The sequence below is a fragment of the Chiroxiphia lanceolata genome, chromosome 8, assembly GCF_009829145.1.
Source record: "Chiroxiphia lanceolata isolate bChiLan1 chromosome 8, bChiLan1.pri, whole genome shotgun sequence".
Taxonomy (NCBI): Eukaryota; Metazoa; Chordata; class Aves; order Passeriformes; family Pipridae; genus Chiroxiphia; species Chiroxiphia lanceolata.
The window spans coordinates 22,687,663-22,706,019 of NC_045644.1; the positions used below are offsets into that span (position 1 = coordinate 22,687,663).

Sequence of the window (18,357 nt, forward strand, 5' to 3'; positions counted from 1 at the left end):
GGCCAGCTTCTGAGTAACTACAAGATAGTGTAATGTATTCTAAATATTTGATTCAATTAAGCTTCCTTCTGCTCTTTGTTTCAGCTTACAGATGGCTCATCAATCTATAGTTTAGGGACACATTGCTATTCTTTCTAATGGTAATTAGATGATCAGGATGGAGACAGGTTTGATGAAATGCTCACACTATGCTCTGCATATTTAAAACGGAACAGAGTCCAAAGCAGAGGCAAGATGCTAACCTGCTGCTGTACCTGGCTTCAGCCTCAGGCACTTATAGGTCTTCCTTTAGCACAGGTAATGGGGACTTTAACAGTTCCTACCATTCAAGGAACAGGAGTTTTTGAATTCACAAACTATGATTGTTTGTATTGGTTTTGAATGTTGCTAAACTTTTATTTGACAGTTTTTTGCAGAAATACTCATGATGCTTGCCCATTTTTGGCTCAACTTTACCGAGAGGGTTCTTTCAACTTGGAAATTAGTGGCAAACAGTTGCAGAGTCGATGATCAATCTTCCAGTGACTTCTGCATGTTTGGGAAAGGCCATCATGGTACTTTTAGGACAGGGTATGTATTCTTAACAGCCTGTAGCTTGCTCATGATTATCAGTCTACAGCCTCTGAAGGCAGGAATATTTGAGGGGATGCCCCAGCTGTGAAAGTGTCCCATATTATGTTTTTAACCCTTACGATTTTTTTTGTTATCTACCGCCAAAGTAAAACTGTAAAGTAGAACACGGCCAGAAGCTTTGCATGCAAATGTATAATGATCCTGTATATTCCTTTAGCCACTCCATCTGAGAGGTGTTATAGCAATTAAAAATTTATTAAGGTGTTATTTCTTTTATGCAGATAAGAAATTTGAGGCATGCAGAGGTTTGAAGCTCTAAGGGTAAAACTGCACTCAGGGAAAGAAATTGGGCAAACGTTACCCCCTATTTAAATTCCCATTTAAGGGCCACATGCAACTTGTGCTGGCCTTCTCCCAGACGTGGATTTTGCAGTCAGTCCTCAATGCAGCAAAGTACTTAAGCACATCCTGACGTGCTCTGCTGAATCAGGGTTTTAAGTGGAAGTGACAGAAATAGAATTGAGATCTCAGTCATAACCTCACCCTGAAGTCATCAGGCAATGCTTCCTTTCTTCACTGCTCTCCCACTGCAGTAAGCTACAAGTGCCCAAGACAGGCAAGACCCATGCCCCAAACCTCTGCCCCTTACCAGAACCCAAGCCACCCAGCTGGAATTTAAAAAATATGAGCCAACTACACAGTTTTAACAATTCTGAGACTTGAGATCTTTGTCCCCTGGTGTCTTGAGTCATTCCAGTGCACTATTTAAGCAAATGGAAGAAGTATTCTTTTAGCTGTGATACAGCTTCCCTACAGATCAACAAACCTAAAGATCTCTTTCCTCTATACATATGGTACCCTTCCAGTGTTATCAGTCCCCCAAAACCAGTGAAGCTTCTGTTTGTAAAATTCTACTTTCAGTTTCTTGTTTATTTAATTAGGTTTTATCTGCACTAAGAATTTCAGGCTGAAATTTTGTTACATGCTGCCTAGGAAAGGGAATCTCTGCTTGCAGTACTGATTTGAATAGCCAGTTGACAGCTGTACTGTGTCCTCATACAATCACAATCCTTCTGTAGACTTGCTGCCAATGCTCTGTGCTTTCAACTTTCTAGGAAACAAGCACCTAGCAAGTTGCTTCTTTGAGGGCAAGTGGGAGGGAGAAAGGAAGGAGGGAGAATTGTTTTGGTTTACTTCTTGCCCATCTGCTCTTCCTCATTCTGACTTCAAAAAAATCTACCTGCACTGTTACTTAGGTGAAAGAAACCCAGACCTTGGGCACAAAGGTTTCAGAGAGTGCAAATACTGTATTGCAAACGTACAGCAAATACTGTTTGTCCTTTGGCAAGCTTTTAAAGAGAACTTTTTTTTTCAAATCATGTCTATTTGAGACTTGTTATGTAGTACTCTTCAAGCATAAAGAATGACTTTCAATATTTGTAGTTTGAGAAGGCTAGCAATCTCCTTGATGTCATTTCATTAAAATCCATTTTTCTATTATGGCTATAAACATTAGTAAACTCCACTTCTTTTGATGGTAGGACTGATTATTCTGCTACTCAAGAGCCTATTTTAGGATAGAAGATTACTTGGTTGTATGGACTCACTTGGAACTCAGACATTCAATACAGGGAGATTTTTTTTCAACCACTGTCTTACAAGGAACATTTCCCATAAGTTTATTTGCTTTATTACAATTAAAATAAGAGACCACAGTAGTTTTCAAAATAAGTCTCTCTTCTCTACTTAGCCACCCTTAGGACGCTGCTGCTCCTAAAGTCTACTTTCCCAGGCTACACTATCCAGTGGAGATAAAGGTTAAATTGCCATTTTTGATACTGCTCCACCGGCATTTTTCCTGATGATTTGTTATTTCCCATCTGCTGGGCTTCCTGGAGTTACAGCTTGAATGCCAGTGTGACTCCATCCGCCATGGGGAGCATGCTGATACCGATGCGGGAATCTCTGAGCAGCTTCTCGTTGAGGCGGTGGATGCTCTGCACTGCCAAGTCGTTCTTTCTTGGTTTTAGCACATTCCCACCAAAAAAGACCTATTGAAAAGAGAACTGTTATGCATCTCATTTGTTCCAGTATGACCCTTGGACCACAAAGGAAGCTTTGGAAAAGGTACTGCGTATTTTTTAGAAATTTATGTTATTTATTGTATTTCAGACTTCTAATGGTCTCTGACATGGAACTCTCATTAGTAAGTGGGATTGGGAGTCCATGGAATTTGCTAATTGTAATTCTACTGTAGATTAGAAGCCAAAATAAAAAAGATGTGTTTAAACATAAGGTTTTTAAAAGCCCCTATTTCACTGCCACTGTAACCCTCAAGGTGCCTGAAGTTTTAACATTATTTGTTTCTAGTAAAAGTTAGCAATTAATAACTTATTAGTAGTTACTGATTAAAAGTGCTACTTTTGATCTTGTGTAAGTACTGTACACTGTATTGAAAGTACTGCACTACGAGACAAAACAGAATAATACAGAGCACTCCCTGTAATGAAATACAAAAAAAATTCTAACTTTCTGTTATCACAGACTGTTTATGTAGTAACATAAATTTAACACATTACTTTTAACTTCTACAGGGTTTTATTCCTTCTCTATATTAGTGTTTTGTTTAGCTTACTTTAAGTGTTTATGTTGAATTTTATTTCCATTTGTATAACATGGAACAAACATGCCGCAATTGGCAACTCAGCTGCAGGTCAGAAATCACTTGACTAGAATCCCACTGTGACTTTTTTTTTTCCTTTCCCACAGCCAAAAGCAGTAAGTCCCTGTGCTATTACCACTACAACTGCAGTACTTACATTATCAATGGCTATTATTCCCCCTTTCCTTATGAGTTGCAAACATTTTTCATAGTACTCATTGTAGCTTTCCTTATCCGCATCAATGAAGGCAAAGTCGAAGGTTTCTGCTTCTCCATTGGCCAGCAGTTCATCTAGATGAGCAACAAAGTGAGTCGTTACACCCTGGTTGATGCTGTGTAGGAGGACATAATCCATTTCTGTCAAAGTTCTCGTTAAATAACGTTTTTCGCTGCCTTGACCAGGCAGCCTATTCCTCCACAGGTAATTACTAGAAAAGCCTATCCCACAGAAACCAATCTAGACATGATGTATGCCATAAACCACTCAGTTACTGAGTCCTGCCCGCTTAGGAGTTCATGGAGTAGCTCTAAAACTGCAAGATACAGCTGGGACTCTTGAAAGGTGCAATAAAAACAAATCAAGCAGTTTGAAACTGGACACATTCTACACTTTCAGCTGTTTTTGAGCTGAGAACTGTTTTCTTGAGTGGATTAGAATTTTTCTCACATTTATGAAAAGGTTCTAAATGCTAATCTCTTGGTGAAGATCAAGTGCCCTGACACAGATCATAAGCAAACCCTGTCAAGAGATATTTATCACAGCAAAAGATTGATCTAAGTAGTCTCTCTCTAGGTCAAGGCAAGTGACATTCAGTTTTAAGTTTTCCTAAACTCCAGATTGCCAGTTGAGGATGGCTGCCTGCTGTTTTGTAAGGTTTGCTGCCACCCCTCTCACCTGCCCTTACCATCTGTCAACAGAGCATTGTTTCTTCTGAAGCAATTCCTAGACAGAGTTGTTTGACAGACTTCAAGGACAGGGTATACTAGCAGTGTGTTTGTATTTGCCTCTTTGGAAAAGGATAGATGAATTTGGAAGTACTACATGGTTATGAATAGATCTGTGGATCCATCAAACTCCTTTGCTGGAAACTTTCTTCTGCCTCCAAGAATCCTAGAAAATTTCTGGCATTTTCAGAATACTTATTAATATTTTCTCCGCCCCATGTTTTCTCTTTCCTTGAATGAGAAGAGTAATTGCCTTACTAATGGCCTTGCATGCTTTTGGCACATCCTAAATTTGAACTTCTCTGAATACAGTTCAACTCTAAGTTTTACATTGGCTTCTAAATTTTTTATGCACTTCAGCCCTTTCAGAAAACTCTTCCTGTCCGTAACAAAAGAATACTTGCTTAGCATGGACAATGGATAACAGAAACTGGCCTTTGTCTAATTAATCTGTTTTAATCAGCTTTCCCAGCAGCAGCTGACAATAGTGCTTCATAGATTAAACAAAGTGGTGGACAGGATAGGTGAGTGACTACTACAGCCCACTACACAGGACAAGCATTTTCCTCCTCTCTGCTAGTAGATAGGAAAACTGTGAACTTCTAAAGATTTTTTTTTTTTTTTAATATAAGAGAAGCTGTCTGTTAGCAAAAGGGATCACATTCACAACCATATTTGGTCTTACATTTCATCACTATTGTAACCTTCTTCTATTTCTAGGGAAGGGGAACAAAAAGTTAATTCTGGTTACTTACCAAGTGTTTGAATTGCTGGCTTAATCCGCAGGTCAATTTTATGTTCTACTCCTGCCTGAAATGAAAAAGAACAGGGAGTTAAAAATGGTCAAGAAATAACCTGTTAGTAGATTGCACTTAGGGAATGACTGGTGTTCAGATAGTTTTCCTATTATTTCTAGGTTCCAGACACCACTTATCTGTCTTCCCAAACTGAACTGTTTCAGCCTCCTTTAATGATAAGAATACTTCTGTGTAAATGTGCAAGTCTAAAATACCAAAATCTCTTCACCTGTAAATGCAGCTGTCCCAAATGTGTAACAGGAGATGCTGCTTACCTCCTTCCACAGTGGCTTTCCAATTTTGGCATAGTCCTCGTTTATATCACAGGCAATAACTCGTCCATTATCTGGCAGGACAAGTGCCATATTCAAGGCATTATAACCTGTGAAAACACCTAGGAAAACCATAGGAGTCATCAACACTTATTGTATTGTGGAAAAAAATAAATAAGTAGTGAACTACATGGCTCTCTTCAGGAATACTGTCCATTAACAAATTGCCATCCTTGACTCCTTTGGGGATTTTAGAGATTTTTCCCCTCCATTTTAATGTAATGGGGGGTTGGGAGAAATTTTTACTTTTTCACTTGTTTTTAAATCAGTCTTTAAGCAAATCTTGGCTTTTTCCAAAAGTCTCCTGGACAGACAAGGCCCTGCATATCTGACCCAAAGGGACTAAATGAGCAGCAAAATACCAGGGCATCTTAAGAGCCAGGCCAAGAACAAAGATGATGGGAATCCATACCTGGCTTCTCAGCATAAGTCTGGCTTTGGGACATCCTGCTAACATAGGTGCATCAAGGAAAGTGGATTGGGTTCATGGCCTGTGCAGCAAAATACTTTCTTCTGGCAAGAAACTGATACAGGAAGGAAAGAATATACCCTGTCCTGCAACTGCTGGAGACCCAAGTGATCTATTGATCTCATTTTTTCAGACTCCCTCAGAACTGATGAACCAACCATGCTGATGCCAGAAGTACTGAATGCACGAAGTGGCAAGCAAGCACAAATTCAACACTCCTTTTCATGCTGTAGTTTGACCATCTGTTTGCTACGACAGGTATGCAGTGCCTTACTGTATTTGGATATCTTATGTTATACATGGTGTATGTGCAGAAGAAAGGAGTTTTACTACAGAGTGACACTCTTACCAACTTCAATAACTTTCTTGGCTTTAATGAGTTTGACCAAGTTTGCCATAAGCTGAGCCTCGTCACAAGACACCATCATTCTGCCCCAGGGATGCTCCATGGTGAGCTAGAGAGAAGGGGAAAAATACAACACATCACAGCAAACCAATCCCAAAGCTACCAAACCAATATTCTAGGGGAAAAAAAGTGAAACTCCAGGAAGAACAGATAACTCTAAAACCAGATAACCTTCTCATTTTAGACGGCTTTTTGCTCCATCTACGAGCCAGAAATTGGGTTGAATTCACCTGTAACTAAGGAGGGTGTAGTGTGTGTCATAAGCAGTTGATATTCAAAGCAGTGATACACCCCAAAGTTACCACAGCTGTGGCAAACTCAGCAATATTTATAACTCATGAAAAATCATAGAGCAACCTTGACAGCAAAACTCCTTTATTTCTGTTAATTTACATAAACCAGTGCACTTCCTTCAAGACATGCAGAATGCTTTGAGGAACTGCTGGTTACCATCTGCTGCCAAAGGTCACACCCCTTAGCTCTGGCTACACAGTGCAGAGCTGGAGGGGCTGAGCCCATGACAGGGTGGAAGGGCTCCTGGCACTGAGGAGGGGGCAACAGGAGAAGCAGGGCTGTGCTGTGACAGTTGAAGGGAAAGTATATCCTCCCATTTCCTTTCTTCCTCTAGGGCTCATTGCAACCAACCTGTTCCAGTACTTAGCATTTCACTCATTTTATGCAGGAGCAGTTTGTTTCACCTGAAATGATTCAATCCTGAGTCACGATGTCATGTCTAATCTCTGACACTGGAGCCTGCTGAAGGACATCACCTCTCTCTGCTACAGGTTCCTTATATGCCAACCAAAATGAACAGGAGTCATCTGTTCAAGTCAAAATCAAAAGCATCCCAAACACATGGACTTGGGAGCCGGAGATAGAAAGACATGTCTAAAATGTATGTCAATACTATTCAATACTCATATAGGTAGCCCTGAACATTGATGAATCTGGATATTACTAGTTCAAAAAACCCTCAAGGATGTATGCAAATAAGATGGGGGAAGGAATGTCACAAGGATCCCAGCAGTTCAGGATGAGGTGTGGGAGATACTGACCAGACGCAGCTTCTTTAGAATTGGATGTTCCCGCAGAGAGTGATCCAGTATGTATTGCCAGAGAGGACTGTTTTTCCCAATTAAACTCTTGGATGACTTGGGTGTCCCAAAAATTAAAGAAGGATATCTTTTACCTACAAAAAAAATAAGGAGTAATAAGAACTTTTTTACTTTTCAGTTACTGGCTCTTTAAATAAAGCAAGCATTAATGTATTACTAAAGGTCAAAAGTTCTTTGCTCTAGAAAATCTGTAAAAATGGAAAATGCCATGCAGCTGGACACCTCAGTGGACTCTTCCTTCCCCCCCTTCCCCCTCCCCACTTTTTAACCTCTAAGATGTCCAGCCCAGGCCTGCAAAGGCTGAAAGGGAAAGGCTTGGGTACTGTATTGTTCAGTGGCTGACATGATGCTTAAAAGCTGCCATACTCTTACAGGAGAAGCAACCACATCAGAACTCAATGGACAAGTTTAAGCTGAGAAGCATGAATGTGACTATTTTCTTAGTCTAGGGCCCATGTTTTGCAGATGAAAAGAGATTGCTGGTTTTTAGGGCTGTCAGCTGATGCATCTTCTCAAGCCCTGTGTTCTCCTCATGACACAGTCCTGGGTCCTGCACTGTAGCCAGAGGAAATCTGGTATTGCTCAGTGGCTTGTTTAACATTAAACCAGTATGCAAATAAAGGAGGTGCTGAAGGTTGAAGTTTAAGGGCTATTGCATGTCTACTCAGACACAGAACTGACTGTACCTTTGATGCCCAATGCTTCTTTTACCAAATGGGTCAAATATTTTAAAGAAATAACAACAAGGACATATCTTGGTAGTGTTTGCTATTAGAAACCACTATTATTTTGAGGGGTTTATTTTCTGTTTATCGATCTGTTTTACAGAGACGATCACGCCGAGGTCTAGATTGTTTCAGCAAGTCGCCTGAAGTCAAAGAGTAAATAAGCAAGTGGCCGCGTTACAAACCCTGCACCAGTTTCCTTCCCCTGCCAGATCATCGTCTCATTCTTCCGCTGATCCCGGGGAATGAAAGTGAAACTGTTACCGGAAGACAATGCTGTGAGCAGGGCCCGCACCGCGGCGTCCCGGGGATGGCCAAACGCACGCAGGTAGGGGCCGGGCAGGGTATCACGTCCTCGCCTTCGCTGGGACCTTGGCGCCGGCCCCACAGTGCGGTAGCTGGATTATAGGGAGCGGCTTGGGCTCTAAGAGCATCAGTGTATTTACTGCCACAGCTCAGCGAAATAAATCCCTGCCCGCAGGGCAGCGCCCAGGGGTCCATCTGCTCCCCCGACGGCCGCCTGGCTGCACCTGCGGCGGGGACTCCTGCTCGGCGCGGGGGGGGAAACCTGCCCGGGAGCTGCGGTCCCCGCGCCCTCCCCGGTGGGGACACGAGGAGGGCGCAGCCCCCAGGTCCCGGTGTGTGTGCCCGGAGTTGGGGGGCGCCGCTTACCTGCCAGCACACCCGTGGCAAAGGCGATCCCCAGCATCGCCGTCCCGACGGCCACCTCTTTGGGCACGCTGAGGAGCGGCATCTCGGAGCCGGGCGGGAGCGGAGCGGCAGCGGCACGGCCCGGCCGGTCACACGCGGCGGACGGGACGGTCCGCCCGCCCCCGGGAGGGCGGGGCCCTGTCCGCGCCCGCCGGGATCCTGGAGGCGGCCTTTGGGGACCTCTGGGTGGCTCTTACCGTGCCCGCTCCCGGCGTGCCCGGTGGTGGGCTCGGCTGGGACGGCGAGGGGGTGGGCCACCCACTTGGCTGTGGTGTGTAAAGGGTCACCTGGGATTTGTGCCCCCACCTCCGCAGAGGCTGGTTTTGGTACGACTTCACTGCAGTTTGTAAAACGCACCCTAATATCGTGTGAGCTAGTAATGGGCTCTGATGGAGGAGCTTTTCGCAGTGACTCGTGAGAGCCTTGGTCCTCCAACTAGCCCAGAAGGTGAGCTCCCTCCTTCCCCCAGCACAAACGTTGTTTGCAGCTGAGGTGCGAGCAAACTCCGTATCAAAACACACGTAGGATTTTGGGACTTCAGTCCTGCGACCTGTGAGTTTCCAGGTGAAAGGGGTCAAGGAAGATTCTCCAAGAGAGGGGGAACGGGACCTGGTTTTCTCTGGCGGTGTTTCATCCCCCTCTGCAGTGCCTTCCAGGTGAGGAGCAGCAGTGGTGAGGGCAGCCTGTTGTTTAGGGATAACCTCCCTGGCCTAGTCTGTTGCTGAGGGAATTGATATATAAGCCAACAGTGACTGTAATAATCTTTTTTAAAAGTCAGCCTAAATCCAACTTTTGTTCTCTTTTGTGAAAGAACCCTGCAGTGCCTTTTGAAGATGGACCAGGGATTTAGTTTTAATTTTTGTGAAGTGTTGGAAATATCTGGATTTTGTAAAACCCAACCAAGATGTAAAGTTGCTCTACAGGAGATGAAATTAGCAGCTTTGCGTACAGACCAAAATACACAGAAATGGATGGGTTGCAACTTGGCCTCAACAGATGTAGAATGAAAGCAGGTAAAAATTCCCTTTTGGCACATAGTAAATCTCTAGGAAGCAAGATGATTTGTGTGTTGGTAGGTTTGGATGATAACTTTTCAACTATTTTCCTATGCTAGCAAAACTATCTAGTGTTAATGTAGTTGGAAGAAAAAGATTCTTCTTTAAGTACATCTTAAATGGAGGATTAAATATATCACCAGGGTATTTATGGGAAGTGGGTTTGCCCATCACTGCATTTTTAGTGTGTATTAGACCTTATTTATGAAAACTTGAGCCCAGAGCTCTTGCATCTCTTTTGCAGCAACTAATCATGTCAATCACTAAGCAGTCTGCTGTGCTTTCTGATTTGCAGAACAAAGCAAGACATATGATCTGTCTTGGCAGATGAAATAACTTTCAGTTCACTTCTAAAATTTATTTGATTTTGAAAACTAGGATTGTTGGTTTCTTGATGGCTTTTTTTTTTTTTTTCATTCAGTGTCTCGTCACTTTCTCTACGCACATTTTGCTTTGGTAATTGTTTGTAAATGTTGTCCCGTCTTTCAGAAGATGAGTTATCAGGACGCACTGGAACGTGTCAGTTTTAGGAGGCAACAATTGTTCTAGCGGCCATAAATCAGATTCGTGACGGTGCGGCTCCATCTAGTGATTTTTCTCTACAACTGCAGCAGGAGGGAAAGAATAACTGTGGGTTACTCTGTATTTTCAATGAAATACACTGAAGTTTGTAAACTTCCAGTGTTCTGTTGGCCTCTCGACTCAACTCGACGAGATGCCCTACTTGAAGCTGTCTGGGATCTTCAAGTTCCTGAAAGCTCCAAGAGAATTAGTGAATTGAATTGCTAACGTACTTGAACATGTGTCTGAAACTCCCCCTGCCCTCCCACCCCCAAAGCTGTTACGCAGTAATAGCTTACCTGGGGTGACAGTGTCAGATGTTTTACTATATTGCTGTATTGGACAACGTATTGTTTCCTTTAGACAAGGAAGTTGATTTTCAGATATCTAAGACAAGGTAGAAGACTTTCTTAGGGGGGACAAAAGAGTTAAAGCCTTTCAACTGAATAAAATGGAGCCAGCTGCTTTTCTTTGAGCCGCTGCAGTTTTCATTTTACATAGCTCTGTGATATATTATTGAACAGGAAACTTTGATTAATCAGATTAATTGAGGCACCAGTGTAAAATGCTAAATGACCTGTCTTGAGTTTAATAAGCTGTTTCCTTCCACTGTCCTCATAATTTATATTATTTTCTGTTGTTGTTTTTGTTTTTATTTCCCTCTTCACAGGTAGCGTCAACTACCTGAACTCAGCCATGTGTTCTGGCAGTTCACTGCTGATGTTCTGTGGCCTGCTCCAGCGTGCTGGTAAAGAGCAGTACACAACCACCTTGATTGTCTTACTAATGCACTAAAAAGAAGTAAAATCTGTGGGTGTTTCAGACACTGTCTGGTGTGGACAGTCGAGGTTTGTCCACACTGTGACTAAAAGCCTACCTACAATGTATGTGCTAAACTATATTTGTTGCTGATGTGGTTTTACCAGACTTATTGGCAACATGTACTAAACCCTAGTGACAGCTAGAATGGTTTTACTAGACCAGAGTGGGTACAGATGGCTCTTTCTAAAACAGACTCACTCTGTAATGGAAAAATCACTGTACATCACAGATACCCTGAAGGAAGTGTGTATAGGCATGTTTAAAGTGCACAACTCCCTGGAAATAAATCTTACACATTTGTTGAAGCTATATTGGACTACAGCATCGGAAAAAAAACAGTGGAGTTGCCTGTTGCGTCTGCTTCATTCAGGCTGCAATGTTGCTGATGTGGCTTCAAGCATAATTTGAATGGTGCTTACTTAAAATCTTAGTTATCTGTACACTGCTCTCTGTTTACAATGAGGATAGCAGTCACACAGTCCTCTAAAACATGGCAGCATTTGCATAAAATTTGAAGAGCAACTGTAAAGGCTATATGTATTTAGTTCAGTGAGCAGAGTAGAAATATGTTTGTAGCTTATGTACAGCTGAAAGAGAAGACAGCTGTCTTTGTTCCCTAAAGGTTGCAATATGCATGTAAAAACATGGTCTTGGGCAGGAAGTGTCAGGAGTTGGATTGTACTGAGCAGTGTGCTTGACAGTAGCCTAACTGTCAAGTTTCTTAGGAGAAATCAGAGCAAATAAGTTTTAAGGAGAGTTCAGGAGGAAGTAAAATGAAGTGTGGAGCTGTTTAATAGTTTACCTTACATATGAGTGCAGAATGAGTAAAAGCCCAAATACAAGGAGGAACCAAAGAAGAATGCATCCATGCATTCATATGGTCAGATTAATTCCTGAAAATGCTGAATTGAGTTGACATTCTGGATGAATGGGACTTGAATGAGATGAGAGCTGGGTAAAGAAGTTTCAGTAAGCAAGGTGATGACCTTGGACAAAAGCTCTAAGTTGTGAAGATGAACATACAATCTTGGAAATATGTCAGAATCTTTCTGATTGTTTTTGTATGGCTGAATGTGAGGGCCTGGAGCAAAATTAGAGTTGAAAAGGAAGGTTATGTGTTGAGTGATAGGCCAAATAGTAATTTTTACCTATATTGATGGAGCAGAAAGCTTGTAGAGCTGAGCCTGACCTGGTCTTAGCCATCCTCAGAGAAGTGTTTGATACAGATTGGGATTTTAATCTGTCTGCAGGAAGAGAAGCATGAAGAGGCAGATTTGCAAGTTGTCTGCACTGACGTGGTGGATGTGTATATAGATTGGGGCAGATACTCAGAAAAGACATCAAGCCATAACTTCCTTACCTTTTAAGCTATTTGTGGATAAACAAAGCCATAAGCATTTGATTGTATTTATTTAGTCTATTTTAATAGGTTTTCATAATATCTTTGTTTAAAATTGAAACAGATTTACCATATATATGTGTACATTCATCTGTCCATCTGGGGTGCTGTAGATGAAAAATGTGTATATCTTATAATTTTACACTTCTCAGTGGATATCCCCTTGCAAGACGTAGATAAATCACTTGATGGTGGTATCTTTTAGAGGACCGTATATGAAATTATTATTTTTTATTAATAATTGAGATTTCTTATTTCTTCCAATTGGTTTTGCTATTATATTTGTTTGTTCCGTCCCTGTTATCTCTCTAGTATAATGCATGCTTAACATTTCATTTTTGCAGTTCTATAATGCAGGGTTTGCCATTTACTAGCATAACCTCCTTGACCTTAGAGATACTCATTCCACACGTATCTGTTGTAGCAATTTTTTGGCCATAAATGTTCATTCATCTTCTCAACTGAAAATCTTGGAATTGTAAGAATGCTGCCATCTTTATTTTTATTTTTATTTTTTTTTAATCTATGATAAATGGAATTGCTCTCCAAAATTTTCTTCTGATAGTTGAATTCAGTAATTTGAAATAAGACTGATAGTTTCCCAAATACTCATCATTGCTCCTGAAGTCATCTGGATTTTTTATCAAATGAACTGTACGTAGCGAAGTTTCCTTTAATATGATTCATTGTCCGGCTGGAGGGTAATCACTGAAATGGAACACAGACATGAACAATGACTTTAAGTTGGTTCGGTTACTTTCATCCTGCTCAGCTACTTCTATTGCATTCAGTCTTTTGTGGGAGCTGTTAAAGTATGTCTTTTGATAACAGCTTGTAAAGGCTGTGGTACCTTCACATCTATTTCAAGGCTAAGGTATCAACATTTCAAATGCTGCTGCTAAGAAAGCTGGTGATTCATGAGCCCATAAGCCTTAAGCCATTAAACTTGCAAACAGCGAATGGTTTAGAAATGGTTTTCAGCTAGAAGCATTTTGACATATTGGTAAATATTTTCAGGCCTTACTGGCTCACAGGCCAACATTTTGAATATATATGACTACTTTTTGCAATCTCATTACAAGACTAGGTTCAACTTTGGACATGCAGGTATCGTGAGGAGAGATGGCCCCTGCCAGGCAGCATAATTCGCAGTGCAAAGTACGTTAATGGCTTCTATGACAATATCGCACAAGTATCAAGGACTGTAAAACTCAAATTGAGCTTGACTGGGCGAGACCCAATAAAATGGCTTGTTCAGTGGTTCAGCTTGACAGGCCAATGATAGAAGCAGTTCGTCTGACAAAGGGAGTTTGTCATTGAAGTAAAGGATTGGAGGCCCACTGAATTCCTCAAAACGGGTGTCAGACTGTTCTAAATGATCTACTTCCAGGTTGTGGTCCAGCCTCACACTTGGAACAACTGCATGGATGGTGGTACAAAGGGTGTTTACTACTGAGGAATAAAGCTTGGTATTAATTTTCTCCTACAAATGTTCCCCACGGGATTGAAATAGGCACAACTTGTGTGGAGCATTCTGTTTCACTTGCAAAGCCTGCTGTAAGTCTCAAGATGCTCCTTCACTTAAGCCTTAGTGCATAAACAAAATGGGAGAAATGTGTCTCCTTATTACTCTGATACACATAATAAAGTTAAAGAAGCAGTGAACAAGTCAACCACAGCTGTGACACCTCATTAACCAGGCTCTCCCATGCCCATATCTTTTGCCTCTTTTCTTGACATCTGAAAAAAATTGGTGTTAAGCCCAGCAGGCTGGATTTGTTTCATAGCAGTCATGTGAATGGATACCAAAAATAAAGAGTACTTTTGGAAGCCCAGTGTTTTTCCCCTTCCCTTAAGGGCATTTGTCCAAGAGTGCACAAAAGCAACAGCATGATGGCAGGAGAGGTGCAGGACTGTTATTACATAGTCTACCCCGAGCATATTAAAGAATGATGAATGCTCATCTCACTAAGTCTGGTTACTAGAGAGCTCTAGGTCAGATTTCATTTCACAAGTAAGAATTTGTCACAAGCATGTGAAAACTGTGCCTGGCTGTTAACTTTGGGACTTAAAGTCAAGAATTCTTAGTAAACTATTTGTCAGCTGGAAAGAATAGAGAAGGGGTTATCTATGTTAGTCAGCTGTGGTTTGCTAATATGATGCAGCTGTGAAGAAGGCAGTACTGGATTTAGCAGGTAGAAAACATATGTTGTAGAGAGAGCCCAATTAGTGTCATCACCTGAGACTCCATGAGTGGTGCATTACCCCCTGCAGGCTGAAAAGACATAGTGGGGGGAATGGCTCAGATATCCCCAGGAAACAGGAGAGTAAGATGTGCAGAGTGCAGTGCCTGACATTGCAAAGGGCAGATTGCTCATAGGAGGAAACAGAGAGAAGGTAGGAAAGAATTTTTAAATTGTGTACAATGCTCCCGCTACTTTCTTACCTTTTTTCTTTTCTAATTGAAGGTATACTCTTTGTAATTGCCATGAACTGAACTCACTTTTTTCTCTTTACATATATTTGTAAGGTGATTCTTGTGTATATGATTTTGCTCTTCATCATTAATAGTTTTTATTTCTTTACTGTGGTATTTCTGTGAGTTTGAATGTTAACAAAGGGCTATGTGGACTTCTATCTTCTTATCCTGTTCTGGCTTCATTTTATTATTTGTATACATTTTTTTATGTATATACTTGTTTTGAATAATCTCAGTTCCTTTTAATATAAACAATTGGAGTATTTCTGTTAAATTTGGTAAGATTTTTTTAAAGTCTACCTAATAAGTGAACTGTGAATCTTTCAGTGCCACTCATCTGTTTGATAAGAATAAGACCTTTTTTAGTGTAGTATTTTAAAATTATGTTTTTACTGCTTCTTTTTAGTGTTTTGAATACTGCTTTAGTATACTTGAATCATGTTTTCACCTTTTAATCGAATTTTCTATCCATTTTGTTTTTAAGAAGTCCTTTTCTTGCCATTCCTCAAGCCTGGGCTTGACTTCATAAGAATTTCTAACTGAACCATAAACTACCTTTATAAATATCATTTTTCCTTGAAAGCTATATCTTCCTGCAATGACCAAAGTTTTGTCATGTGTTAGATTAAGATGTCTGCTGAAAATCAATAATGCTGAGGTAACAACATTGGTTTCTGCTAGGCTCTCAATTACTTTCTCAGTTGTTTGTCATAGGAAGAATATATGATCAGTTGTTTCCCCTGCAGGCTATAAAACCAGCCTGTTCTCCTTTGATCACTTCTGCATACTTCACTTTTACTCTCCTAAGTGTAACACAGATTTTTAGAGCCTCGGACCTGTGAAGTAGCAAAATGATTCTTCTGTAGTCCTTTCCAAGGGATAATAGCCTCCCTGTATAAGGCATCATAAATATCCCTGGACAACAGTTGGCTCTTTCGCGTTGCATTGCACAATTGCTATGGAATCCGCTCCTGAGTCTGCCCTGGTCTTTGAAGAAATATCTGTGAGAAATTTACTTCACGGTCTTTCCTTTGCACCTCGTGTTTCCTGTAGTCCTTTTCACCTTGCATTCCTTGTTGAACTTCTCTTCTTTTGCAGGTAATCCCTTATTCCAAGTACAGCTGTAGAACAGCTAGTCTTTTGGTACTTTTTTTTTTTCTTTCTCCCCTCCCCATACATTTGTGGGTTTTTTTAAGATGGTTTCTGGTGCCATTTTGTTCTTGAAGTTGCTGCATTTTGCCACAGAGTGGAACAAATCGTGCTGTGCTCTTTCCTGAGAGCTTTACTTTGATTCTCTCTTCATCTCCTTTATCTGAAATAAATTACACTGTGCCTGTATGATGCCAGTAAAGACCCTGCCAAGCTAAAAGAATGCTTCAAATACTATAGTCTCTTGAGAAAATGGTAGCAACTGTAATGGAGCAATTGAGTCAACAGCTGCTTGTTATTGGAAGTGTTCTTCCCTTAAAAAGAGGCAAGTGTTTTTCTTAATGAGGCTTTGGAGGTAACAGGGAGAAGGTAAATTGAAGTTTTGGTCACATTATGTTACTGAAGAGAAGATGCCCTTATTTACCTCTGGCTTTTCACATGTGCTGTGTTAGAAGGACAGAAGGTAACAATGCAGAGCTGTGAACACTTACTTTGATTTGAAATAATAATAATAAAAAAACATACAGAAACTTAGAAATTAATCTTGTCACTTTTAGTTTCCTATCCAGAAAGTATATGGGAGGCTAGTCAGATTTGGTGGCATGAACATTTGGATTTCAAGGACATGCGGAATACTTAACGTGGCTGTACCCTGGCAAAGCCTTGCTGCCATATTTCACACTACAGAGCAGTTAGAGAGCTGTTATATTTCCTAACAGAGTATTTGTAGCATGTTGTAAAGAGCTACTGTTGTAACTGAATTCTAGGCTGTGGTCCTTAAAACCTGAAGCGCTACCCAAGCGTTGCCAGAAACCTTAGTGCAGTTTGCCTTTGTCTTCTGTCAGATTCATGTAGGCAACAGTGGGAAATGCCAGAGTACTTGGGAGCTAGGCCAGGAGGAGGATAGGTATGCAGCTGGTCGTCTGTCTCGATGCTTTTGAGAGCATAGGTAATTACTGTGTGCCATACACCTTTCTGATGAAATGCCTTTTGGAAAATCGAAGTTGTCTCATTCCAAGGCAGAGACAGTTTTTGTGACCAAATGGGGTTTAGTAACTCTCCCAGCCTAGCTGCAGTCTGTTTCATGGACTGTTTAGCTTTTTGATGTTTATGCACCCACTGAATTTTTTTATAGATAAAATAAGGTATGAAATGTGGATGTGGTGTTTATTGTGCAATCAGCTTGGCCTTAAAAAGGGCAAGTGGCATAATGGACTGTTTTATGTCCCATATCAATCCTGGTAAATATGAGGCTGTGACTGTTCCTCCCCAGTTCTGTACCTTTTCCATGTGTTTCTTTATCCTTAGAAGAGGCAGTGGGTCTTCTGGGGCTAAAATAAACTTGCAGACCCAAATATTCACCATGCTTGAAAGCATGGCTCTAGTATGTTGAATCAGACCAATTTCCTGTCTTCAAGAACAAAAGTGACAGCTGGTGTGTGCTTAATGGACTGATGAAGTAAAGTCAGTGAAAAAAATAGGAGAAATCTACATGCTTTGAAAAAAGTTTTATCTTCTGAGGCCATGCCTGTAAGGTCATCATAGAATGGTTTGGGCTGGAAGGGACCTTAGGGATCATCTAGTTCCAACCCCTAGCCAGGGGCAGGGAACCTTTCTCTAGAGGCAGGAAATCTTCCACTAGAGGGTGGTTTCTCTTTCACTGAGTTAAGGAAAAAGCTACAAAGCTATGAGGTGTGCAGGTGTTGGAGCGCTGGTCTTGTCACTATGCAAAATCTGATACAGTGTGAGAATCCAAGAATACTTAGGTATTCTCTGCAGCCTTGGAAGCTTCAGCTCCACATGGAGGATGACAAAACCTTTTGTTAGGCATTAATACATGTAAAATATTTGAGTAAACACATGTTGGATGTTCCTGAGTCTCTGGCAAAGAATGCTGTGTGCTGTTGTTGCAGGATGGTGTCGTATATTGTTCTGTTTTTTCACTAAAGTACATCAAACTCAAGCAAAGCTGCTCCTTTCCAGTGTTTGGTACTGTAGTACTACAGTAAGTTATCCTTCACTTCTGTTTTCCTTAGCATAACACATTTTTAGAGCCTTGAACCCAGGAGGTAGCAAAATGATCCTTTCAGAATCCTTTCCTAAGGGACAGTAGTTTCTCAGGAAGAAGTATTTTAAGTATCCCCACTACAGACCAGT

At 41.1% G+C, this 18,357-nt stretch overlaps 1 protein-coding gene across 1 annotated transcript; it reads right to left on the reverse strand.

Moving 5' to 3' along the window:
* Positions 1 to 1,860: 1,860 nt before the first annotated feature.
* On the reverse strand, positions 1,861 to 8,859 carry COMTD1 (catechol-O-methyltransferase domain containing 1). Its single transcript, XM_032694836.1, has 7 exons — positions 8,697 to 8,859; positions 7,240 to 7,373; positions 6,128 to 6,233; positions 5,253 to 5,371; positions 4,936 to 4,990; positions 3,393 to 3,526; positions 1,861 to 2,624 (listed from the first exon to the last, which is right to left on the reverse strand). The coding sequence occupies exons 1-7, from the start codon at positions 8,776 to 8,778 to the stop codon at positions 2,472 to 2,474; spliced, it is 783 nt and encodes a 260-aa protein (XP_032550727.1). The 5' UTR covers positions 8,779 to 8,859; the 3' UTR covers positions 1,861 to 2,471.
* Between the last annotated feature and the right edge of the window lie 9,498 nt (positions 8,860 to 18,357).